Source organism: Electrona antarctica (assembly GCF_951216825.1).
Source record: "Electrona antarctica genome assembly, chromosome: 13".
Classification (NCBI taxonomy): Eukaryota; Metazoa; Chordata; class Actinopteri; order Myctophiformes; family Myctophidae; genus Electrona; species Electrona antarctica.
This window is the reverse complement of record NC_136794.1, coordinates 33,570,237-33,598,073: the sequence shown is the minus strand read 5'-3', so window position 1 is coordinate 33,598,073 and position 27,837 is coordinate 33,570,237. Positions and strand designations below refer to the sequence as shown.

At 43.5% G+C, this 27,837-nt stretch overlaps 1 protein-coding gene across 2 annotated transcripts; it reads left to right on the top strand.

The window, feature by feature from the left end:
• On the top strand, positions 1-27,628 carry LOC306935209 (glycerol kinase-like). Of its 2 annotated transcripts, XM_079518163.1 has the most exons (21): positions 1-165; positions 6,898-6,971; positions 7,449-7,555; positions 7,956-8,033; positions 8,746-8,825; positions 9,023-9,160; positions 9,774-9,883; positions 11,479-11,545; positions 12,780-12,815; positions 13,393-13,460; positions 14,041-14,083; positions 14,627-14,707; positions 14,942-15,020; positions 15,531-15,627; positions 16,280-16,364; positions 16,987-17,037; positions 17,629-17,698; positions 17,990-18,133; positions 21,727-21,819; positions 23,092-23,166; positions 26,671-27,627. In XM_079518163.1, the coding sequence occupies exons 1-20, from the start codon at positions 109-111 to the stop codon at positions 23,163-23,165; spliced, it is 1,632 nt and encodes a 543-aa protein (XP_079374289.1). In that variant the 5' UTR covers positions 1-108; the 3' UTR covers position 23,166; positions 26,671-27,627. The 2 variants fall into 2 exon arrangements, with proteins under 2 accessions (XP_079374289.1, XP_079374290.1); XM_079518164.1 differs by lacking the exon at positions 23,092-23,166 and having other exon boundaries at positions 26,671-27,628.
• Positions 27,629-27,837: the final 209 nt, after the last annotated feature.

Sequence of the window (27,837 nt, the reverse complement as noted above, 5' to 3'; positions counted from 1 at the left end):
TGGACTGTCTCGCCGTTGTCACACCACACCACCACACGGAACCTAGGGTCCAGACGTTGTCTTCTCTTCGGCGTTCCAGTGACAGTGACCGGACACTGTGAAGACATCATGACGGACCCTCTGGTCGCTGCCATTGACCAGGGGACCAGCTCCACAAGGTTCCTGGTGAGGAATTCATCAATGAACTAAAATATCCATATAAATGCACTGACTGCATTGACTGGTCTGGCACTATAAATGCACTATAACTGCGAGACGAGAGTGAGTCAGTGAGTGTACGTTATTAGCCATGTACACTGCTGGCTGGAGTAACACATACATTAATGTATTTAACACACTGACGGACGGGCGTCTGGTCTGACGGACACGCCGGAGGATTTATAGTACCAATAGCGTCAGCTAAGGTGATGTGATAATAGATGTATGGTGCGCCCTCTACCGGCTCAGCAGATACACAGCATGTAGTTTAAAGTGTACTGTTGTGTAGAACAGTGGTTCCCAAAGTGGGGTCCGGCCGTCCGGGGACCCCTAGGGGTCCTTGAGAGAGTTACAGGGGGTCCCCGGCTAAATGATAATTATGAGCCAAATGGACCCTTATGGGTCTGTAACTCAGAGAGTGTACAAATGGACCTAACTGGTTCCATTTGTACACTCTCAGAGTTAAATTAACATTGATTTTACAATATAAATTGGGGGTAGAAATCCCATTAAAAGTGTAGCCTAATGCATGTCAAACTGGAGGAAATTGAAAATAAACGGGTTGAGAATCACTGCTAGAGCCGTAAAAATCGTCTCTTATGGGGGTCCCTGTCGTATCTTTTCAAATGGGGGTCTGCGAGATAATTGGAGTCAATTGCGGGTCCTTGACATGAAAAAGTTTGGGAACCACTGGTGTAGAAGACTTAATTCAGTGTAACGTGCTTTAAGTCTGACGTTTTAAATACAAGTTAGGATTTTGTTAGCCATGTTTGGAACCTCACCCACCGCGATAGTGGAGCTAAGATTTTGTGCAACTTGTTTAAAATGTTGGGCATTGATTGGTTGATTGATTGATTGATTGATTGATTGAAAAATGTATTTGCAGTTTGTAGAATGAGTACAGTTCAAACGAAAGGGCCTTTTGAGGTGCATGGTATCCATGGGGTGCATCATGTATGCATAGTCGAAGAAACCTTGTACGAGGGCTCCTGTTAGGGTCTTCAAGGTATTTTTGTTGACCAGTAAGGAGATCATGTAGGCTACAGGTGTAGAAGAGTATAGAACACATATTTAATTAAAAGTTAATCCGGTGTAAAGTGTTGGGTGTTTACTGTTGGCTACCCCCAAACAGACAAGGCACCCCCTCCTAGTGCGTTAAATAGCTCTATATTCTGATAGTAATTGATTGATGCGAACTCATTGATTGAACCAAACTCATATACATAGCCTACAGTAGTGGTTCCCAAAGTGGGGTCCCCCAGGGGTCCTTGAGGGAGTTTCAGGGGGTCCCCAGCTACATGATGGTTTGGAACCAAATGGACCCTTATGGGTCTGTAACTCTGAGAGTGTTCAATTGGATCGGGTCCATTTGGTTCCATTTGTACACTCTCAGAGTTAAATTAACATTGATTTTACAATATAAATTGAGCGTCCCAGAGATAGGGTCCCATTAAATGGGGGTCCGTAGACTAATGCATGTCACACTGGCGGTCCTTGAAATTAAACGGGTTGAGAATCACTGCTAGAGCCGTACAACTCTTCTCTTATGGGGGTCCCTGGCATATCTCTTCAAATGGGGGTCCGTGGGCTAATTAGTGTCAATTTGGGGGTCCTTGACAGGAACATTGTAATTAGAAGTCAAGAAACCAAATAAAGCGAGCAGATACAATTGCAATTGGGGAATTCTATGAAATTGAAGGTGATAATAAAACAGGTTCTCCCTCCTGATTCGATGAAATTGGTGACCCACATCATCACATGAACAAGTATTTTCTGTTTATTAAAGAGCTGCGAGACAGGGAAGACCTCTGTTACTGAACACTGTATAGCAATTATTAGGATATCACCATATAATAGAGCTTTAGCGTTTTAACAAAACCTTTTTGTTTTAACCAAACAACATCACTTACACCACCGTTATAATACTTCTCCTGAGCCTGTCTGTAGGTTACTGACCTGGATTTACCATTATCTTTATTGAGTCCCGTGGAATTGTAAACATGATCTTTGTCGTTTTGGATGAAAGTCCAGTCCTTATAAGGGAAGCTGAAGCTGTTCAGTAGATTGTGGAAATATTTTGTCTTCCTCTCATTTTTCGTTATACTGAAATGTATTTTATTTTTTATATATATTTTTTATGAAACAAGAATAAAAGCAGCAAAATAAAAAGGAGATGGTCTTCCTAAATCTCAGCCTGGTCAAGTGGAAGACTGATATATATCTATCAGTTTGGCAGTATCTGTGCCTGTAGATTGGGTGTGAGATTGTAGATAAGTTCATGTGTTTATTTAGTTGTTTGCTTGTGCATCAAATATGGGTCACATTGGCAATGAGTTGCTCCAGCTAGTCTCTTGAAAATCAAGATCGGCATCAGGCTCAGAAATCTGGCATGCCGCCTGTTTGAACTCAGTGAAGCTCTGGTGTGTAATAAAGTATAAAGGTGAATTTTGTTTTCCACGTTTATAAGCACATCGACTGGAACAGTGTCAGTCCAGTCACATGATCTGTGCTCTGTGATCTGCTAAGGTTGTGCAAGGTGTGTGTGTGTGTGTGTGTGTGTGTGTGTGTGTGTGTGTGTGTGTGTGTGTGTGTGTGTGTGTGTGTGTGTGTGTGACGTTGATTCGATTTATTTATGTCAGGGTATGAGGTTGGAATACCCTGACAATTTAATTGCTAACATACAAGAAAGTTAAAAAGGTGTGTGTGTGTGTGTGTGTGTGTGTGTGTGTGTGTGTGTGTGTGTGTGTGTGTGTGTGTGTGTGTGTGTGTGTGTGTGTGTGTGTGTGTCTGTGTGTCTGTGTCTGTGTCTGTCTCTGTCTCTGTCTCTGTCTCTGTCTGTGTGTGTGTGTGTGTGTGTGTGTGTGTGTGTGTGTGTGTGTGTGTGTGTGTGTGTGTGTGTGTGTGTGTGTGTGTGTGCGTGTGTGTGTGTGTGTGTGTGTGTGTGTGTGTGTGTGTGTGTGTGTGTGCGCGCGCGCGTGTGTCTACTGGACAGCAGACGATAGCACACTGTGTTAATTGTCTGAGCTCATTACTGCAGAAATGTAACCTCATTAGTGTGTTACATCCTATTCCTTCCCCCTCATTGTGACAGACAGTTAACCTTACTCTGGTTAACCTCAGCAGTGTGTTATATCCTATTCCTTCCCCCGCACACTCTAGTAGGAAACCTCTTTACTTTACTTTATTTGTTTATTTAATTTAGATGGGACAATGCATATTAATGGACATTACATAAATGCAGTGTAAATACACCGGATTTAGCAAAAATGCTAATTTCCATCCGCAGTCCCCACATAAAACAAAGCATAACAAAATAGTCTAACAGTAATTTACATTAGGAAACAAAGCATTTAAAAACGTCTTTATTTCATGGCTTACTCTCCTGAGTTGCAGAAGGATTATTTAACACTGAGGATTTGACTGCAGGCTGTGCAGGAAGTATATTTTATATAGGCCTATACTGTAGTTTGTTTTTCTTACAAACCTCAAATCTTCTTAGCCTGTTCTTAATGTATTATGTATGTAACAGTCCAAAACAGGAACGATCAGTTATTCATTATGGTTAATATATTAGGCTGTTATTGTCAGAGGTATCGGCACAGTAGATGTTGCGGGCCGCTAAGCCGGTATGTTGATAATCTGTCCAATATTAAACTTTGATCTCTCTCTCCCGTCATGTGCTCATCATGGGGTTGTTCAGGGTTTGAATGTCCATAGTGACCTTTGGTGGGAGCCATGAGGTCTTCATTTGTATTTTGGGTCTTTATTTAGACATTCAGGATGTTATGTAAGATGTGTGCCAACTCATCCTCGGTTGATATGCGTGCCAACTCTCCCTGGGTTGAGATGCGTGCCAACTCTCCCTGATTGGGTTGGCACACATTGATCTCCTGATTTTGTTTTCTGTCCCTTTGCACTGCCAGTGTGTCTCTGATGTCTAATATATATTGGTTCTCAAATATTTTCATGTCGAGGACCCTGGAGTCTGGACATTGATTATGTATTTGGCCATGGATCCCTATCTGAAAATACTTTGTGCCAGGGAGGGACCCCCAGAAGAGTTTTGTTTAAAATATGTTCAACTAGAAAAAGTGCCCTTCTGGGCACAGGTCTCCACCAGGAGGATAGGATTGTGTGTGTGTGTGTGTGTGTGTGTGTGTGTGTGTGTGTGTGTGTGTGTGTGTGTGTGTGTGTGTGTGTGTGTGTGTGTGTGTGTGTGTGTGTGTGTGTGTGTGTGTGTGTGTGTGTGTGTGTGTGTGTCGCGACTTGGCCTGTTGTAGCGCCACCATGAGGCTGATTTGAAAACTGTCAAGTGGCATTTCTTCCTCAGCCTAGTAGTGGGAATAGGCATGCACAGTTTCACCGCAATCGGACGCTGCGTTGCGGAGTTGTGGCAATTTGTACAAAACGGGTACAAAACGGGCTACTCCTGAAAACTTTAGAAGCCAATCGTAGCCAATCAGGATGGATAATTATGAGAAATCAAACAAATCACATGATCACATGACTATGGAGAGCATGTGTACCGATTTGCGTGAAATTTGGATAAAATCTGAAGGAGTAATATTAGAAAATGTGTTTTACATATGTCGGCCTCCTGGTGGCGCTCTAAAGAGCAGATGTGAAAAATTCCAGGCAAAGGTTTTTCCTTGGCCTCTAGGGAGTGTGCATACATGGTTTTACACAGATCGGTGCAGTTATAGTTAAAAACACAAATCGGCCAGTTATAGCGCCACCATGAGGCTGAGTTGAAAATATTCAAGTGGCATTTCTTCCTCGACCTAGTGGGAATGTGCGTGCACAATTTCACGGAAATCACACCATGTGTTCATGATTTGCAGCATTTTGTTTGAAACGGAGCACTCCTGCGAACTTTGGAAGCCAATCTTAGCCAATCAGGATGGAGTCTGCAAAATCTGAAAGACCCGTTTCGTTGAATGGCTCTAGAGAGACTGTGTACCAATTTGCGTAATGTTTGGACAAAATCTGTAGGTGTACTGTCAAAACATTTGTTTTGCACAAAGCGGCCTCCTGGTGGCGCTATAACAGGCCAATGTGAAAACTTTGGGGCAGAGGTTCAGCTCTGGCATTCAGGGAGTGTGTGTGCAGAGTATGGCTGCGATCAAGCCAACGGTGCCAGAGATTAGCTGTTCACAGACGGACGGACGGACACACGGACGGACGGACACACGGACGGACGGACGGAGTGCAAAACATACTCTCTCCCCATGCCTTCGGCCTGGTGGAGACAAAAATAGGCTATGAATAAAAAAATACCATATCAAAACACAACCATATCACTATGTCGCAATTGTGACACGCTGTGTAGATAGTAGAAGTATAAAATAAGATTAGAGTGGTTAAACTGATTGTTCTATATCGGGTGGGTCCCGACCCACAGGTTGAGAACAACTGCTTTAAAATACTGTGATGTGCACTGTGAGTACAGCAGAGAGAGTTTTCAGAGATTTGGTGTAGGGTGGGAAAAGGTTTTGCAGATTCTAAGGTTTAAGTGGTTAATGTCGATGAAGCACGTGCCATAAATGAACCGTGGTGCGATCACATAGCGGCGTGATCAAAGAGAGTCGTAACTCTGTCGATGGCCTCTCTGTAAACACACACATCGTGACTCCAGTGTTTCATTGACCTATGGCTACTCAGCAATGCAGTCAGTGGTTCTCAAAGAGGGGTCCGGGGGTCAGGGGCCCTGGAATTCTTTTTTTAAACATAGCATCAAAGTAGCCTCGGTCTCAGCCTTACTCATCTGCGAAGAGAAAAGCCTGGTCACAACCTAACACCAGGGCTCCACCGGACGTGTTGCGTCTCCGTCGCGTGCGTCAAAAAACGCACCGGTTCAATTTGAATGCACCTGTCACGCGTCACGCAACGCGCCCGGTGGAGCCCTGGTGTAAGGCAGAGAGTGCATAGCCGGAAGTGTTGGGCCGGAACATCCGTCAGATGCATTTCCCCCCGATTCGATATTTTCCGACCAATCACAACACTTGTTTCATACACGGAGAATGTAAACAGATTTGTAAAGCGTCAATCTTGTGAAAAAGTTTGAGAACCACTGCTCTACTGCAGAAGTGGGTGCCGTGGCATCCTAGGGTAGCCTGGCTAATAAGCCAGACTAATATCACACAACACTGTCGCGGTATATTAGTCTGGGCTGGCTCCACTTGGATTTCATTTCCCGGGGGGCGGGTTCAAACATTTTCAGCAATTGGTCAGAGCTACTGTCAGTCAAAGGTCTCAAGCATTGAACGTCACTGTACCAAAGCCCGCCCATATTGCATACCGTGTCCCGATTGGCCCGACCTGTTCTCGGTTGTAGGAAAGAGGCGTGCTACTGAGCCTCGCCAGACCCTAATCCGCTGGCAGGCAAACATTTTTTTGCCAACGGCTGATTCGGTCTGGTTTATTAACCAGGCTAATCCTAGGGTGCCGTGATGACGCAAGTCCACACTCCAGGGGTGCCTCAGAATACTTTGAGAATATTTGGAATCTATCGATGTCACTTCAGTTTAATCACTTAGACCCTCTAGACCTGAGTTAAACTGTACTTGGTGCATTCTTTTTCAGCCTATGGTATGGCAAGTCGGCTATTTTTGGTGAATGTTCCACCCAGGAATGTTAGGATTTAAGTGGTTAGTTATTAATACCAGTGCTCTCTCTACTCCTAACCTCTGTCCCCTGCAGGTGTTCAACGCTAAAACAGCAGAGCTGATCAGCCACCATCAGGTGGAGATCACCCAGAGCTTCCCTAAAGAGGGGTGAGTTCACACACTGAGTTGGCCTGGCCTAAAATGTAAATGGCCTAAAACAAATGTTCCCCTTCAACGAGTTTGACCTTTTAAGCTAGGTACTGTACAACAATAAGACCATTATTGTTATTACAGTAGTAAACTATTGGTCAAATACTAATGATGGTATCTTTGAGTTAATGATACAACTGAAACATGTTGGCGGAGGAGGAAAACCCACCTCTTCAGACTCCATCTTAGCCCGTAGCAATTGTATTGTCATGTTGTATTGGATGCTGTGTTTCTCTATATTATGTTTAGGAATAGAGCTGTATGACATGCATTCTCCCATAGATACATCCACATTCCACACACAACACAACCTTAGTATTATGTAAATGAAGATCAAACCATTATTGTGTTTGGTAAGTGTACATCACATGTTCAATGTTTATGCGTGTGTGTGTGTGTGTGTGTGTGTGCGCGTACGTTTCATGTTTCAATCAGATGGGTGGAGGAGGATCCTATGGAGATAATCCAGTCAGTGTACGAATGTCTGGAGAGAACCTGTGAGAAACTGCGACAACTCAAGATTGATGTATCCAATATAAAAGGTTTGGGGTGTGCGCGTGTGTGCGTGTGTGTGTGCGTGCGTGGGTGCGTGCGTGTGTGTGTGCGTGCGTGGGTGCGTGCGTGCGTGCGTGTGTGCGTGCATTTGCGTGCGTGCATTTGCGCCGTGTGTGTATTATAGTTTGTGTCAGTGCTTTACGACAGCTACAGCAGCAGTCTACAGTACATGTAAGTCGCTCAGAGTTTTCTACCTATTTATATGTCTAGTGACATCTATTTTCATTCAATGTAATGGCTAGAACTGGGTGTAAACAATGGTGGTCCCATTTATAACCAGATGAAAATCAAGGTACTGTAGTAAAGTTAGTAAAGTCTTTCACTCTGTCCTTGGATAGCACTTTGTGTGGATAGCTAGATGTGATTGTGTGTGTTTTGTCTCCTCAGCGGTGGGAGTGACAAATCAGCGGGAGACAACCTTGGTTTGGGACAAGAAGACAGGAGAGCCTCTGTACAATGCTATCGGTGAGTTGACAGACAGACAGACAGACAGACAGACAGACAGACAGACAGACAGACAGACAGACAGACAGACAGACAGACAGACAGACAGACAGACAGACAGACAGACAGACAGACAGACAGACAGACAGACAGACAGACAGACAGTTTGGGACAAGAAGACAGGAGAGCCGCTGTACAATGCTATCGGTGAGTTGACGGACAGACAGACAGACAGACAGACAGACAGACAGACAGACAGACAGACAGACAGACAGACAGACAGACAGACAGACAGACAGTATAGTTAATGGTTAATTCATGATACAATATATACAACTAATAACAATCTAGGTCGATGCCCATTGGGAATGATGGTTGGTGCCTGGGGGTCCAGATTGGGGCTGCCGTCAAATGCACATAATGAAATGCACATAATATGGAGTCAAATGGACATAATATTGAGTCAAATTCACATATATGGAATCAAATGCACATACTATAATATATTTTATAGATCTGCTAGCTTTGCTATTTTAGAATTTGAATCCTGAAATCCAAAAGATGTTCCACCCGACACAGACGATATACTGTATCTGCTGCTTAGCAGAAATGGGAATTAAAAAATATATCTTTAAAGATATTTTTCTGAATGTATGTGACGTGTGTGTGTGTGTGTGTGTGTGTGTGTGTGTGTGTGTGTGTGTGTGTGTGCGCGTGTGCGTGTGCACTGCAGTGTGGTTGGACATGCGGACTCAGTCAACCGTAGAGAGACTCATTAACAGAACGCCTGGCAGAAACAAGGACCACCTCAAGGTAGGACTATCACCTTTTGTTCGATTTAGTTTTATTCATTGTTTTTTAAATTATAGATTATTTGACCTGCTGCCGCAATTATTACATAATCTGTGTGTGTGTGTGTGTGGTGTGTGGTGTGTGGTGTGTGTGTGTGTGTGTGTGTGTGTGTGTGTGTGTGTGTGTGTGCGCGCGTGCGTGTGTGTGTGCGTGTGCAGCATAAAACAGGTCTTCCTATCAGCACGTACTTCAGCGCAGTGAAGCTGCGCTGGATGATGGATAACGTGGAGGAAGTGAGACAGGCGGTGGCGGAGCAGAGGGCCATGTTCGGCACCGTCGACTCCTGGATCATCTGGGTACGCAACACAGGCAGGCGGGCAGGCAGGCAAATACGTCATAAAAAAAAGTAGTTTCCACTCAGAGTCCCACGCCACAACTGCAACCACAGTGGGTGAACGATATCGTTTGATCCAAATGGGTGGCCAGGCGTGTGGCCAGACTGTTGCCTCTCGCAATTTTCAAATGCTTCCGTCATACAGTCTGAAGAACGGAAGCGCTGTCCATGAGTAAACGATAAAGCGGATGTGCCGCATCCCATCACTTGATACAGTGGCAAAAACAAGTCATACTCAAAGCAAAGCACTATCCGCGCACAAATAACATGAATCTCCCGCTCGTTTGACTCTGGTCCCGTCTCGTTTGTGTTTCCAATGCAACAGTTCCGTGAGCATCGTGATTGGTCGAATATCTTTCCGGTCTGAGAAGCAGAGACAGCTTCTGTTACTCGGCTCTTGGGAGCTGTAATTCCAGACTGTATATAGCATTCCGAGATTGTGGAATAGTTGTCTACGCGAGACTACTTTCAGAGCGATTTCTGACATAATTATCGGTTTTCGCTATAGTTATCATCATGCTTGGTTGTGAACGCTGAACGGACCATATTAATGTGTCTTTTATTTTGCATATCAGTGTCTGACAGGAGGCAGAGACGGAGGGGTCCACTGTACGGATGTCTCTAACGCCAGTCGTACCATGCTCTTCAACATCCATGACCTGGAATGGGACCCCGAGCTCTGCAGGTATCCTACAGATATATTAGTGCTTCCCAAACACTGGTTTGGGACCTATTTGTGGGTCGTGGACACCTTTTTATGGGTCCCTTTTATTTATTTTTTTGTTTCCTAGATTTGTTTTTAATTATTGCCAAAAAACAACATTTTTATTTGGTTTTCTTTTGTAATTTCATGAAGAAATGTTATATGTTTTTAGGACTTACATTTTTAGGATCTCCCACTAGAGTGTTTTTGGTAGTTAGCATGTATGTCTGATCTTTATGGGATTTTGACATTTATTATTGTCCTATTTTTATGCACGGAACTTGTGAAACATTCCTGTGAAAAAGTCTCTTTTGCAAGTGTAACGCCCGGGATTCGAACCCCCGGTTCTCCCACGTGGAAGGCCAACATCATTAGCCTAAAGAGGAACTCCACTGAGCCACTAGACAAGTATGCACATACTTGCAAAAGAGTTTGTCTTAATGTATTTTTAGTACTGCTTTAATAAAGGTTAGTAGGTAGTAGGTTAGTAGGTTCAATGCTCAATGCTTTTACTCCACTGGCATCAAAATATTCTTCAATTTCTAAACGTAAAAGTGAAACGCTTTCAAATTAATTCATCAAAATCCTTCAAAATATGATCAACGCTTTGTGAGCTTGTACTGCAGTACAGACGTGCCATTCTGTGAGCTTGTACTGCAGTACAGACGTGCCATTCTGTGAGCTTGTACTGCAGTACAGACGTTCCATTCCAACTCTTCATGCTTTGTGAGCTTGTACTGCAGTACAGATGTGCTGCCATTCCAACTCTTCATGCTTTGTGAGCTTGTACTGCAGTACAGACGTGTACTGTGAGCTTGTACTGCAGTACAGACGTGCCATTCTGTGAGCTTGTACTGCAGTACAGACGTGCCATTCTGTGAGCTTGTACTGCAGTACAGACGTGCCATTCTGTGAGCCTGTACTGCGGTACAGACGTGCCATTCTGTGAGCTTGTACTGCAGTACAGACGTGCCATTCTGTGAGCCTGTACTGCGGTACAGACGTGCCATTCTGTGAGCTTGTACTGCAGTACAGACGTTCCATTCCAACTCTTCATGCTTTGTGAGCTTGTACTGCAGTACAGACGTGCTGCCATTCCAACTCTTCATGCTTTGTGAGCTTGTACTGCAGTACAGACGTGTACTGTGAGCTTGTACTGCAGTACAGACGTGTACTGTGAGCTTGTACTGCGGTACAGACGTGCCATTCTGTGAGCTTGTACTGCGGTACAGACGTGCCATTCTGTGAGCTTGTACTGCGGTACAGACGTGCCATTCTGTGAGCTTGTACTGCGGTACAGACGTGCCATACCAACTCTTCATGCTTTCCTGATATTTTCCTGAAGTTGTTCTGAAAATGCATGTTCTCCCTGCAGGTTTTATTCACTGATTAGCTTTCCTATTTTGCTGCTTTGCTACTGAAATGAAGTGTCCAGAAGAGGACCTCTATCTATTCAGGGAATCTGAATAGAATTAACATATAACACCTTGGCAGTAGGCTACTTGAGTAAATGTACTTAGTAGTTACCTTCCAACACTGGTAATTAATAACACATAATATAATATGTCTGTTTTCAGATACTTTGATGTTCCCATGGAAATCCTCCCTAACGTTAGAAGCTCTTCTGAAATCTATGGGTGGATGGTACGTTCATAAACCCGTGTGTGTGTGTGTGTGTGTGTGTGTGTGTGTGTGTGTGTGTGTGTGTGTGTGTGTGTGTGTGTGTGTGTGTGTGTGTGTGTGTGTGTGTGTGTGTGTGTGTGTGTGTGTGTGTGTGTGTGTGTGTGTGTGTGTGTGTGTGTGCGCGCGCGCGTCTGTGTCTGTCTGTTTGTTTTGGGGACAGATTCGCATGTGTTTGACTTCACTACATGCTTCCAACCACCAGCGTTTGTTGGGACAGGGTTGTCAATCACTCCAAAATTACGTCATTCAGAACTTTGTTTGACTGTACATCCGATATGTTCTGACTATCCAAAAGAAGTTTGGACGGTGTGATTGGCCAGCGGTTTTCAGACGTTCAAGGTTGCCACAATAGTCTTTAAAATTGTTTTGTTGCAAGGAGTTGTGAGTAGTTGCATTGGTGTGGTTTGGGCCTAAGATTTTGAGTCGACTAACACTAGACTAAGAACTCAGACCTGCAACTCAGTACTGAGGCAATATAAAAACACTTTAGTATTGATTCTCTCTGTGAAGCATGTAGTGGCCTTTGGAGGACAGTAAAGTCTCCAATAAGGAAAACAACATTACGGTTACGGTGTCATAAAATAAGATGACCTCATTAACCCTGTTCTGAACTGATAAAGACAGTAAAGATTATAAAAGACTGTAAAAGTCTGACCCAAGAAGAATTCTAAACCTCCTTTGATCTGTCAGGGAAATTAAATGTTGCAATCAATCAATCAATCGCACGCGATGATAAACGAATGTTCGCAGCGTTTGACCCAAGAAGAAGTCTAAACCTCCTTTGATCTGTCAGGGAAATTAAATGTTGCAATCAATCAATCAATCGCACGCGATGATAAACGAATGTTCGCAGCGTTTGTTTATTGGTGTGTGTCAATACAAAAGTGAACATGTTGAGTACAAGCTCAACATTTCTAAGCGCGCTTGTAGATCTGCTATTTTCAAAATATTTGTATACATTTGAAAACCTGAAATGGGTCATTCTGCACATTTCGATGCCAATACTTTTGCACTTTGCACTACATTTTAAATTCCAGACTTTTACTTGTAGTATTTCTATACTGCAGTATTGATTATTTTACAGTACAGTAAAACATTTGGGTACTTTTTCCACCACTACTTACATATTCACTTTTACTAGTTGTTTTTTGGATCATTCACTGAATCACTGCGTTCCTCTGTTTTCTTCTTGCAGAAATCCAGCTCTCTGGAAGGCGTTCCCATCTCAGGGGTAAGAGAACATCTCATTTTATCAAATTTCACACATTACATACATTGTTGATTTTGACAGCAAACTTTTCGTCATATTTTGGTCATCTGAAGTGTTTTAGTTCTAGTACTCGACGAAATCAATCAATTACAGAGGAGTCAAAAAGAGAGTACAGATGTGTGACAGTGTCTACTGTAGGTAGAGAGTACAGGTGTGTGACAGTGTCTAGGACAGGTAGAGTACAGATGTGTGACAGTGTCTAGGTAGAGTACAGATGTGTGACAGTGTCTAGATAGAAAGTACAGATGTGTGACAGTGTCTAGGTAGAGTACAGATGTGTGACAGTGTCTACTGTAGGTAGAGAGTACAGATGTGTGACAGTGTCTACTGTAGGTAGATAGTACAGATGTGTGACAGTGTCTTGGTAGAGAATACAGATGTGTGACAGTGTCTAGGTAGAGTACAGATGTGTGACAGTGTCTAGGTAGAGTACAGATGTGTGACAGTGTCTACTGTAGGTAGAGAGTACAGATGTGTGATAGGGTCTAGGAGGTAGAGTACAGATGTGTGTGACAGATGTGTCTTCTTGTCATGACAGTGTCTAGGTGACCAGTCAGCAGCTCTGGTTGGTCAGATGTGCTTCAACAACGGCCAGGCCAAAAACACGTAAGCTATCCGACCGACTCCATTCATCTCCCTCACAAGCATTTACTTCCAGTACTGTACTTAAAAACATCATCAGGGTGGTGCTGCCGACGTATTTCAGCAACGATTGTACGCTATTTCAGCAGTAAAATATGGCGCCCCAAGGGGGTGCAGACGTTTATCCGACATACCAAACATCCGACAGTCATTAGTCCGACAACATGTCGCTCCCGACATGTGTTGCCGGTTACAAATCACCCATGCTGCGGGTTACAAATCACCCGTGGCGCCCGCGTGCGGTTAGAGTTAGGTTAGTGTTTGGGTAGGGTACTCTTGGTATGTCGGAACAAGTGTGTTTGTGCGTCCATGCATGCGAGTCCATTACCATTCCTGCTGAATGTTGGTAAAGACGGCTGTCTGTTTACAATATAGGAGTGTGTTGAGTTTCTATCCTGTAAGATGATGACTCGAGTTATATTATTTACATTAAGACTTGAATAACCTCATCTTGTCTGTCTGTCTGTCTGTCTGTCTGTCTGTCTGTCTGTCTGTCTGTCTGTCTGTCTGTCTGTCTGTCTGTCTGTCTGTCTGTTGTGTGAAGGTACGGGACCGGCTGCTTCTTGCTCAAAAACACAGGCACCAAGGTGAGACACAGTGGTGGAAACAGTAGGCTACTCACACATTTATCAATACAAGTATCAGAAATGCAATGTAGAAACTAGAAACACTCTGTTACAAGTAAAGTAAGAGTAAAAGTACAAAGGTATTTGGCTATGTTTGTCTCTGAGGTGAAGTGGAGTAGAAGTAAAAGTATAGAACATTGGAAATACTCCTGTAATAAGTAAAAACTAAGTAAAAATAAAACAAATCTCAAACTTTTACTTAAGTACACTACTTTGTTACTTTATACTGGTGAGATGTATGGTGTATGGACACATTCAAAAAATAATGTTATTATTAGTGTAAGTGGGAGTTGGCTGTGATTTTGTGCAACATGTTTCGAAGTTTGGACTACAAACATGGCCTCTTTCCTCTCTGCTGTCCCCTCCCATTGGACTGCAAACATGGCCTCTCTCCTCTCTGCTGTCCCCTTCCATTGGACTGCAAACATGGCCTCTTTCCTCTCTGCTGTCCCCTCCCATTGGATTGCAAACATGGCCTCTCTCCTCTCCGCTGTCCACTCCCAGCCTGTGATGTCGGACCACGGCCTGCTGACCACGGTAGCCTACAAACTGGGGAAGGACCAGCCAGCATGCTACGCACTAGAGGTGTGTACCAACCTACCTGGGTACCAAGTTTATATGTTTAATTTATCATACAATTTGAATATAGGATGAATCTGTAAATCTAAGCTTGTCCCTGGCATGAAATATTTTCAGATGGGGGTCTGTGGCCAAATACAAAACTAATTTGGAGGTCCTAGAAACGACCGCGTTAACAAAAACCCCATACGGCCCCAGCCCTAGTTGTTTCAGGGTGCTGACTTGTGATGGTTGTTTCAGGGTTCTGTGGCCATAGCGGGGGCTGTGGTGCGGTGGCTGAAGGATAACATGGGGATCGTCCAGTCCACCTCAGAGATAGGTAACTAACTACAATTTAGCAGACGCTCTTAAGTAAGGATGTCCCTGATCTTCTGTTTTGTTTCTCCCGATCTGATTCCGATCATTTGATTTGGAGTATCTAGCCGATACTGATTTTTCCCTATCCGATATTTATGTTTTTATAGAACACTTATGCCATATCACAATAGTACAATATCCCAAATCACAGACGAGACGATATCCAGTCTAATATCATCAAGTAGGGATGTTCTTTTCTTGATGATTTGAAAATGACACGATCGGCCCCGATTTCTGTTCACGTGATCGAATCAGGAGAATCCTACTCTTGATCCAGAGCGATTTACAGTTAGCAAGAACAACACAATGGTAATACATCAAATGCTTCTTAATTTGTGTCATCATAAATTGGTTTTCATTAGTCGATTGTCATAGTTTTATCGACGAAATCAATTCTGATTCATATTAGAAGACATTGATTATAGATTCCCCTCCTCCGTCTCTCTCTCTCTCTCTCTCTCTCTCCCTGCAGAGCAGCTAGCAGCAGCAGTAGGAACGTCGTACGGGTGTTATTTTGTCCCAGCGTTCTCTGGACTGTATGCGCCATACTGGGAGCCCAGCGCCAGGGGGTGAGACAGCTCAATCTCTGCAGATGACACAACTTAAACACAGTGTTGATTTCAAAATGTAAAACCTGCAGTTTCTATTAGCTTGGATTCCCCCATCGATGATGTCACTTGCAGGCGGGTTTCTGAACTGTCCACAGCCCTCCTCTGAGACACATAACAGAGTAAACAAAAATGGTACCATATATAATGAGCATTAGTGAGGACCAATCAGGTGAAGTAAACCTTGAAGATGCTTTGCGACAAGCAGAATCTTCTAGAGCTACTTACAGGTTTTGCAAGTTCCTCCTCTTGCTGGTAATCCTTGGTGGCAGGATGGTCTGAGCATTACGAGTACCAGCTGGGAGCTGAAGATACAGTATGTTGAAAATGGGTCCTTTAACCCATTGGTTCCCAACTTTTTTAGTACTACCTAAGAAAATATTTGGCTCTCCATGTACCACCACTTTTGTGCGACACTCTTGTATGATAGTAGTAGGGCATTCATTTACAAACAAACAAAAAAAATAAAACATTTAAACAGTTGAAACATGAAGATATTGCGGTTTGCGTCCAACAGCAACAATATAGGATAGTTAAAATCTACAATGACGCCTTCCCAGATTGAATGGTATAAACTATAAAGTAAATAATCAGGGCACTTCTTCTCGTGTAGGATCATCTGTGGCCTGACCCAGTTCACCAACAGGAACCACCTGGCGTTCGCTGCGCTGGAGGCCGTCTGCTTCCAGACCAGAGAGGTGAGTTTAGAGACACATTTACACAACATGGAGGCCGTCTGCTTCCAGAACAGAGAGATGAGTTTAGAGACACATTTACACAACATGGAGGCAGTCTGCTTCCAGACCAGAGAGGTGAGTTTAGAGACACATTTACACAACATGGAGGCCGTCTGCTTCCAGACCAGAGAGGTGAGTTAGTTAGAGACACATTTACACAACATGGAGGCCGTCTGCTTCCAGACCAGAGAGGTGAGTTAGTTAGAGACACATTTACACAACATGGAGGCAGATTTATGGCAGATTTGTCTAGTTTCCAAGTTAGTCAGATGGGTGGGCTGCGTGCATTTTCAGAGCATGTTTACTTAAATTATCAATCTTGGTGCGTTACAGCTTTTCACCTTTTCACCTCTGTTATGAGTCGGTCTGTCTGTCTGTCTGTGACACTTTGTCCTTAATTACTCAGTACACCGTAACACCATCTAGTCGAGACAACACACGGCCCTGAGACTTCATATATGACTCTATAACTTTCACATATTGCTCCATATATGACTCAATGTCTAACATAATTAGACATTGAGCAATTCTGTTGGTCAAAGTTCAGGAAGTTTGGTTATTGACTAACTCATGTGTGTCTCAGATCCTAGATGCTATGAACCAGGACAGTGGAGTTCCTCTCACTCAGCTGCGGGTGAGTTTGTTTGTGTTCTTCTGCATTTTTTTATTTGACCTTTTATTTAACCAGTAAAAACACATTGAGAGACAAAGTCTCTTTTTCAAGTGAGAACTGGCCAATCCTTGGTGGCAGCATTACGAGGCAGTAATACAATTTCACTTCAATGCATCATCGTGATCATCCATGATACACCTCAAAGTACCTATAAAATACAATACAAAAATGACAGGGCGCAAAGCTGTGCATAGAGAACATACACAATGTACAATATGTACAGAAATAATACATATGTAGGCCTACACAAAGGTACAGAAGTAAATGAGGGTACTACACACCGTGGCCAAAAATGCACTTGTGTACATCTTGCAGTACTTTATCTTAGACCCTGATGTAAACAAGTCTTAGTGCTTTTGTTTGGTCTCATCCTCGTAGCAGTTTTGTATTGACCTGTACTTTCGTTGAAGTGCCCATTCTACTGTCTGTCTGTCTGTCTGTCTGTCTGTCTGTCTGTCTGTCTGTCTGTCTGTCTGTCTGTCTGTCTGTCTGTCTGTCTGTCTGTCTGTCTGTCTGTCTGTCTGTCTGTCTGTCTGTCTGTCTGTCTATTAGGTGGATGGAGGCATGACGCGTAACAAACTGTTAATGCAGCTGCAAGCTGATATACTGTGCATGCCTGTTGGTAAGATTCATGCAGACACACACACACACACACACACACACACACACACACACACACACACACACACACACACACACACACACACACACACACACACACACACACACACACACACACACACACACACACAAAATGAACATGAAATGGAATAATGGATGCATAGTTACACAATGTAAAAAAAAAAGCTGTCCCAAATCCCAATAATGTTGATGTCCTCTATGTTGAAGAATAGTCAAGAAACGTGTGTGCGCGTGTCTGTGTGTTTGTGCATACGTGCGTGCGTGCGTGCAGTTTGTCCCACCATGGCAGAGACCACCGCTCTGGGCGTGGCCATTGCGGCGGGGGCGGCGAAGGGGGTGGAGGTCTGGAGTAACAATCCTGATCATCTACCTGACGTAGACACGGAGAAATACCATCCTCAGATCAACCCTGAAGGTAGCACGACACCACCACCTCACTGTACAGTGTCACATCCTACAGTAGCACGACACCACCACCTCACTGTACAGTGTCACATCCTACAGTAGCACGACACCACCTCACTGTACAGTGTCACATCCTACAGTAGCACGACACCACCTCACTGTACAGTGTCACATCCTACAGTAGCACGACACCACCACCTCACTGTACAGTGTCACATCCTACAGTAGCACGACACCACCACCTCACTGTACAGTGTCACATCCTACAGTAGCACGACACCACCACCACCTCACTGTACAGTGTCACATCCTACAGTAGCACGACACCACCACCTCACTGTACAGTGTCACATCCTACAGTAGCACGACACCACCACCTCACTGTACAGTGTCACATCCTACAGTAGCACGACACCACCACCTCACTGTACAGTGTCACATCCTACAGTAGCACGACACCACCACCTCACTGTACAGTGTCACTGTGTCACATCCTAAAGTAGCACGACACCACCACCTCACTGTACAGTGTCACATCCTACAGTAGCACGACACCACCACCTCACTGTACAGTGTCACATCCTACAGTAGCACGACACCACCACCTCACTGTACAGTGTCACATCCTACAGTAGCACGACACCACCACCTCACTGTACAGTGTCACATCCTACAGTAGCACGACACCACCACCTCACTGTACAGTGTCACATCCTACAGTAGCACGACACCACCACCTCACTGTACAGTGTCACATCCTACAGTAGCACGACACCACCACCTCACTGTACAGTGTCGCATCCTACAGTAGCACGACACCACCACCTCACTGTACAGTGTCGCATCCTACAGTAGCACGACACCACCACCTCACTGTACAGTGTCACATCCTACAGTAGCACGACACCACCACCTCACTGTACAGTGTCACATCCTACAGTAGCACGACACCACCACCTCACTGTACAGTGCCGCATCCTACAGTAGCACGACACCACCACCTCACTGTACAGTGTCGCATCCTACAGTAGCACGACACCACCACCTCACTGTACAGTGTCACATCCTACAGTAGCATGACACCACCATCTCACTGTACAGTGTCACATCCTACAGTAGCATGACACCACCATCTCACTGTACAGTGTCACATCCTACAGTAGCACGACACCACCACCTCACTGTACAGTGTCACATCCTACAGTAGCACGACACCACCACCTCACTGTACAGTGTCACATCCTACAGTAGCACGACACCACCACCTCACTGTACAGTGTCACATCCTAGAGTAGCACGACACCACCACCTCACTGTACAGTGTCACATCCTAGAGTAGCACGACACCACCACCTCACTGTACAGTGTCACATCCTACAGTAGCACGACACCACCACCTCACTGTACAGCGTCACATCCTACAGTAGCACGACACCACCACCTCACTGTACAGTGTCACATCCTACAGTAGCACGACACCACCACCTCACTGTACAGTGTCACATCCTAGAGTAGCACGACACCACCACCTCACTGTACAGTGTCACATCCTAGAGTAGCACGACACCACCACCTCACTGTACAGTGTCACATCCTACAGTAGCACGACACCACCACCTCACTGTACAGCGTCACATCCTACAGTAGCACGACACCACCACCTCACTGTACAGTGTCACTGTGTCACATCCTACAGTAGCACAACACCACCACCTCATTGTACAGTGTCGCATCCTACAGTAGAAAATGTATATTTGTTTCCAGTCGCTCCAATCGCTTCACATTGGTGAGTGGTCAGTGTTGGCGGTCAGTTCAGTTAGAACTGGGTGAATAGGCCTGGGCCATGGCTCAGTGGTCCAGGCACCTTGGCTGGTAATCCAGTCTGGCAGTGTGCCACAGGTTCGACTCCCGATCCCGACGGCCTTTACTGCATGTCTTCCCCCCATCTCTCTCCCCATTTCCTGTCAGCCTACTGTCTGTCCCTCCATAAAATATATAAAATAAAGGCGAAAGCCACAAAAAAAAAACGTCTTTGCATTGACTTTGTATGTAATCACAAGCTCTAACTATTCAAGTCTGAACGCAGCTTAAGAAGTCTGAACGTATCACGACACCACCTCACTGTATACAATACCAGCCTCAGATCAGCTAAACTATGACAATAAATGTTGGTTGACTACCTTTTTTCACTGACGAAAACTAAATAAAAACTAAGCTATGACTAAAAATATTGTCTCCACTTAGGCCTTCGGCCTGGTGCAGACAATAATGGATATTTGCAGACCTTTTTAATTTGGTCATATCCAGACAGTGTTCACAAGCCTGGCATGGAATTACATGGTTATTGATGATCCACTACCACCAAGTGGAAAGGTTTAGTCATTACACTATCTCAGCATCATGTAGATTTATAGGATACACAAACCAGATTTCAAAGAATTGCCCAGATGACTTGTGTGTGAATTCAATATGTTATCTTAAAAGCAGATAATATTTAAAATGTCTCAACGTTTCCCAACCTGGGAGAAACTTTGTTATGATTTTCAAAGTTTTGCGTTAGTATAAAAACTTCCTGCCGTAGTCCGACGTCTAGCCCTAGCACACAAGCCCCTAGCACTTCACTCTCCCTGATCCCTTTCTACCACTTTTGACTGACCAAGATATGGCGACCAAGCAGACATGTCTTGGTCACTCGTTCTCGTGTCTTTTGTTTGTTTCTTAAAGGTATATTCAGTGATTTTACTTAATTCAAATATCACTTATTTTTTCTGGATAATCCTCCCTACTATAGAGTGTGCTGACCATATAAGGAGTTCCTCCCTGTCCCCAGTGAGCCCCTGGGGTCAAAAAACCCTAGTTTCAGTTATGGTGGCGGGTGGCAAAGCCTTCATCCAATCAGGATGAGAGGGGCCTTCCTCCAATCATGATCGACTGGGGGCGGGCCTTGGTGCACATGCTGTTGGCCTGTTGCACTTCCCCCCACTGTAGAGCGTGCATGTGCACATTTTGTTACCGGGGCGGACTGGGTGGTTTTCCAAATCACCCAAATCACTGAATGCTCCTTTAAGTTTGTTTTTCTTGACCACAGATGTGCATGTTATTTAGCCAGATGTCTCATCTGTCTCTAAACTTTATGCAGAGGCTTATTGTTTACCTGGTAACCTATATCAAATGTACAGGATGTTATTTAGATCAGTGGTTCCCAAACTTTTTCATGTCAAGGACCCCCAAATTGACACTCATTAGACGGCGGACGCCCTTTTGAAAATATATGCCAAGGAAGCCCCATAAGACCTGAATTAGGCTACGGACCCCCATTAAATGGCATTTCTATCTCTGGGACCCCAATGTATATTGTAAAATCTACATTTACGTAAAAAGTTAATTTAACTCTGGGAGTGTACAAATGGAACCAAATTCCATTTGTATACTCTCTGAGTTACCGTACACTACACTGTTCTCTCTGCAATTCTGGATAAAACATCTGCTAAATGCCAAAAATTGTAAATGATCAGTGTCTGTCTGTCTGTCTGTCTGTCTGTCTGTCTGTCTGTCTGTCTGTCTGTCTGTCTGCCTGCCTGCCTGCCTGCCTGCCTGCCACAGAGAGTGAGTTCCGGTTTTCTCGATGGAAGAAGGCTGTCCAGAGGGCCATGAACTGGGAGACCACAGAAGAGCCCTGCTGTGACTCCAACAACGGTACAAACACCACCCACACAACCCTGTTAACTTGTACCACGAGAGTGTAATGTAATGATACATCCACGCCCTGTTATGTTAGCTTAAATCATGATAATATATTATTCTGGCTGTCTTCAAATCATGATAATCTTAATGTTCTCTTCAATAATAATATGGTTGCTGTCCAAAAACCGTTACTTTTCAGAAGTAGTTATTATTTTTGCTCCTCTTAATACTTTTCATTGATTCATTATTTATAAACCACTTTCATTCTTTTTGATACTTTTGTGCGACACTCTTGTGCAACGAAGTCGGGCATTAATTTATGAGAAAAGTTGAAATATGGAGATACAGGGTTTCTGCCCGGCAACCGCGATGTTACTGTTTTCATGAATCATCACAGCTTTGACTGTAGCCTTATTGATTAATTCCGTCAAATCCGTCAACGGGAGTTCAAGGGTTAAGAACACATTTCTTATCATCTCAGCTGTGACCGTAGCCTTAAAGGAGAGTTCCGGACAACTCGTTGTATTACTGTAATATGATGACGATAATCCATTGATCACTGGAAAATTTGCAAAATAAAAAAATAAAAATCCATGCTTTTTACCCGCACAGGTGGTCAAACGCTAGATCTCTTCTTTGGGTTGTCCGGAACTCTCCTTTAAATACACATTTCTTATTAAAGGTAGGGTAAATTTTATATATATATATATATATATATATATATATATATAATTTACCCTATATTATCTATATAATAATTATTTTATTTTTTTACATTTATTTCTTTTAAAGGTTAAATCACTATATGATAGTAATCATTGCTATTGTTCAGTAAGATCAAACAATCAATCAATCAATCAATCAATCAATCAACCATTTATCAGCTTAATTTGTAGTGTTCCAGCTCCAATTGTGTCTGCTCCTTTCTTTGTGTCATCACTTACAATTCCACCACGTTTATCTGTATCCTGACTGAGTTCTCTATCCCGATTGGATCAAATTGGAGTGTTTACTCTATAGCAATAATTACCATCAAAATATAGAGATATTTTAACACTGTTACTGAACAAACACTCTATAGCAATGAGTACTATCACAATATACGTAGAGCTTTTTAACACTTAATTTTAACCACAGAAAATCACTTACCCTCTTCTTGAAGAACGGTTGGTGAATGAGGCACTATTTATTCTTCTTCTGAATCATAATACTAATACTAATAATCATAAGCATGATCATGATCATAATCCTAATAATAATTATAATCATAATAACCATCCGCAGGTTTAGCAGAGAAGGTGACCGGCTCTCCGTGGGGGGTCCCCTCCAGGCCTCCCTCCAGCAGGGTGGACCACTAAGGTCCGATAATTATAATTATGAATAAATATGCATGCTAACAACGTCACCATACTAACGTGCACCGCTGGACAGTAACTCAGTACCATTACTCAATGCACTGGTACTTGTGTACACTTTTGAGTTACCTTTACTTTACTTACTAAATCGGATTACTTCTTCAACAGAAGACACATTAGCAGCTAACGTGTCTTCTTAACCCATTCAAACCAAGGAAGCTTAGAGAAGGAAAGGTCATGGTCACGTGACTCTGCTGTGCCATGACTCTTTCATGGGAGCCAAATCTCGCACCGGAAGTTACATGAATACATGGCAGTGAATGGAGCCAGCTTCACCAGCTCAACATTATTATGAACCATTGAGACCTGTGTCATATAATCGGTTCAGGAATATGAAAGAAGACATATCAAAGTTTGGCTCTCACTGACTCCAATGCATTCCACCGAACTTCCGGGTGTAGTTTGGCTCCCATGATGCGACGAATCTGCCGTCTGGATTTGCATGATAGCGAAAATGACGTTGGTGACCTTACCTCCATTCCATCTACCTTGATTCAAACCAGGAAAGCACCTGTGTAACTAACCTGACTCCGCCAGATGGGGGGGCGGTATTGAAGTAGCTTGTGAAACAAGAGTGAAGCAAGCTTCTTTCATCTGGCGGAGTCAGGTTACTGTGTAATCAACCACTTTAACCATTATTTTATACTTTAGCTATTCGAAAATAGCACAATCTCATAATTTTGTGACAAATCTTTGTTTGTAAGTTTTCTGAAAAACAAAAGGGTTTCCTGTCCATATAGAGCACTTCGCCCATTATCAACCATGGTCCTAACCAATGCTCAGTGGTGGAAAAGGTACTCACATTTTTTATTTAAGTAAAAGTATAAATTATTTCAATACTCAATACTCTGTTACAAGTAAAAGTCCAGAATTAGTTTAGTAGCCTACTATTCATTTAGAATTCGTTTAGTACTAATTTTGCAGAATGTCCCATTTAAAGTTTTCAAATGTATAAAAACCTTTGAAAATCTACAAGCTCACAACATGTCACGCCAAGCACATTTTAAATACCGGACTTCTACTTGTAATGAGAAGATGAGTATTTCTAGATTGTGGTTTTGACAGTTCAGTACTTTTCCCAGCACTGCTAGGTTTTCTATAAGCTGTCCTCCTGCCCTCCTCTGAAACACAGAGTGAGTAGACAGGTTTTCTAAACTGTCCACAGGCCTCCTCTGAGACACAGAGTGAGTAGACAGGTTTTCTAAACTGTCCACAGGCCTCCTCTGAGACACAGAGCGAGTAGACAGGTTTTCTGAACAGAGTGAGTAGACAGAAAATGGTGCCTTCATTATACTGAGCTTAGTGAGGTACCAATTATATATGTTGAAAATGGACGAAGCGCTCCCTCTAGGATTTGGCTTGTTGTTGGCTGACGGTTGCATCAGTGGGCATAACTAACTCTGTGTGTGTGTGTGTGTGTGTGTGCGTGCGTGCGTGCGTGCGTGCGTGCGTGCGTGCGTGCGTGCGTGCGTGCGTGCGTGCGTGCGTGCATGCGTGCGTGCGTGCGTGCGTGCGTGCGCACTTGCATAAGAGTACACATGGGCATGCATGTTGCCCCATCAGCATGCTTCACGTCGACAACATATTTAATGCTGCTATCTGTGCAATCTTGTATGTCCTATACCTGGTATTTGAACCAGGTCCCACATTTCTACCGTTACTGTATACACACAACTACAGTATGGTCTATTGTGCTTAGACCTTCATGCAATACGTCTTGTCAACCAGTAGGTGTCCACAGCATATACTGTAAAAGTCTTGATAGAAGTTAGTTATAGTGTAAACAAAAACAGTTATTGACTACATCTATGCAACGTCTATCCAGGCTTGTGTGTGCAGTACTGTCACTGTGCACTGTGCAGTTGCTTGACTCAATGTCTATATATTTTATATAAATGTGATCAGACACGCCCATGTACTTCCTATATAAACCTGTTCTTCTACTTAAAACTCAGTTTTAACCATGTTAAAGCCAGTCCGAACCAATGCAACTCCTTGCAACTGCAATTTGGGATAATGGCTGCAAGGAGTTGCAAGGAGCTGCATCATATGGCACGTTGCAAGGAGTTGACTCATCGCATGTTGCAAGGAGTTGTATCGCAAGTCATTGGGTGTGGACTGTACAGTTCTGGTGACTGTAGTACTGTCCTAATGCGCAATGGTGCTACATTTTTTTTTACCTTTTATTTAGCCCCTCCTATGTCCAGCTTTAAGAGAACACAAATATTAAATGCCATTGATAATGAATGGCCAGTTTTGAGTGTTTGTGTAAAGACAAATATAAGAGTGCCCCTCACTTCACATGGGTGTGATTTTTTAGGTAAAAAATTAAATGCCATTTAAAACTAAAAATGAATTAATAATGGTCACCTCACGCATTAGAAGGATAATATCACTCACCAGAACCAGGGACGTAGGCCTATGTTTTCAATGTGCCTCGCATGTTTCAAATGGAGTTTGATGTTGAATGGGCAGATGTTGATGTTAGAGCAGGGGTCTTCAACAGGGGGTCCGGGACCTCGGTGTCAATGTTACTAGAGGGGGGCCGCCAATATTTGTGTGATAGGATTTCCTTTCATTTTCTTATTTGTTTTTAGGACCACCTGCATTGCTTTGGAAGATCACATCATATGGCAGCCTATAGTCTAGGGACTTTGAGGATATAATACAATGTTTGTTTAGAGCACTTATGACGTAAATCGTTTGCCAGCCAAGTCTAGGGACTTTGATGATATTACAATCCCACTGAGCATTTCTCAGGCTATTAGACGTCTAAAATACGTCTAAATGGTCTAAAAATTGTCTAAAAATGAATGCTTAGATTAGAGGTTGAAACAACGCAGTTTCAACAGCTATGTATATAGACGTTTAAAAAACAGATGAACCGCTAAAAAAACTTTCACTTTTAGACCAGTTATATCCCGACTATTGCTCAGTGGGATGTTTGTTTAGTTTATTGACGGTTTAAGTGCATACATGTCTGAAAATACACATCAACATGAACCAACATACACTGAGCATAGTGCTGTCAAACATGTCCATGAAGCTATCTATGAAATCTAATGAAAAAGTTCAATCTGCGACACAATTTTATAGATCGATTATATCCCTCCTTTGTCTCTCTCTCAGCCAAGGGGGTCCCTGCTTCATCTCTCTCTCAGCCAAGGGGTCCTTGGCCTGAAAAACTTTGAAGACCCCTGGCTTATTAGGAAGGGAGCGTGTCTATGAACATCAAATGTCTACACATTGAATATAATATCTAAATATTGAATCAAGCATCTTGTAAACCATCTGGATTTGCACACAAAAGCCAGAGTATATGTTAAAATGATCCCCAGAAGTGTTTAAAAGAAAAATACCACTTTAATTGATTCATATCACCCAGCCATCAGTAAAGTTACGTTTGTTCCGTCAGGTTTGAAGTAACTTCTCTCTCCTTTCTCCACAGATCACCAGAAATAACACCGTCGCCATGGACACATGGAGGATTATTATGGGATGTTTACTTGAAGTGAACAGCACTCTATTATCTACTGTGATACTTAATGGCTTCTGTTGAAGAGAAGCTTGACACATTATTAGTATTATTAATTATTATTATTATGCCAGGATTGACACTGTGCCATGACCCAACTTGTGCCATCTTCGGTTTAACCACTTTCACCGTGGCGTCACAGGTTTAAGGCCAGTCCACAACGATGCAACTCCTTGCAACATTCATCCCCAATGGCAGTTGCAAGGAGTTTGCATTGCCTTAAAACAGTTTTGTTGCAACTGCCATTGGGGATAGTAGTTGCATGTTGCAAGGAGTTGCGTGGTGAATCCTTGGTGCAGTTTGGGCTTAAAACAGGGCATGAATGGCTGAAGCTCAATGAGGGTAAAAAAGAGAGGCTGGTATAGACCCCTGGGGGACTCCAGCCAGCAATGTAGGATTTTAATGATTGCCGTTAAGTTGCACTGATTATTCAAAGATGTACCGTCCTGTTATAAATAATTTGATCTCTTCTGTATAGTTTGTGATTTTCTTTTAGTTTGCATTAGATCCGACTCCGACATTGCTTGAATGTTGGGCGTGACTGTGAATGAATGACGCGCTGCTGTTTATCGCATCAGTCAGAGACGTTTTGTGAATTTACCGTACTGTAGAGAGCTGTGGTTCATTCAAACTAGCGGATTCGAATGAAAATCTACCGATAATCACCTTACCATATCGACCTACTGCATGTGTACTGGGAGCCTACTGGCTGTGATTAGGAAACGCGGAGACATCCGACGTGGCGTTGGCCAGTTTTAACTGGCCACGTTTGTCCCCTAACCTCATATCAGGTTTAACCGGCCACGTCAGAGCCGGACTTACCGTTGGGCTAGGGTGGGCTGAAGCCCGGGGGCCCCCGACTAGGGGGGGCCCCAATTTTTTTTGTGTGTGTATTGTTATTGTATTTAGTTGTATTATGGTTAAACCATTGAGAGCTTCTGCCTGCCTGCCTCTCTTTTTAGGGGCCTGGGTACCCCAAAATGAAAACAAAATAGCCCAAATCGCGGGACGCACAGCTCTGCCGCACTCCCCAAGGGGGGCCCTCAAATTTGCTCCAGCCCGGGGGCCCTCAGCAAGGTA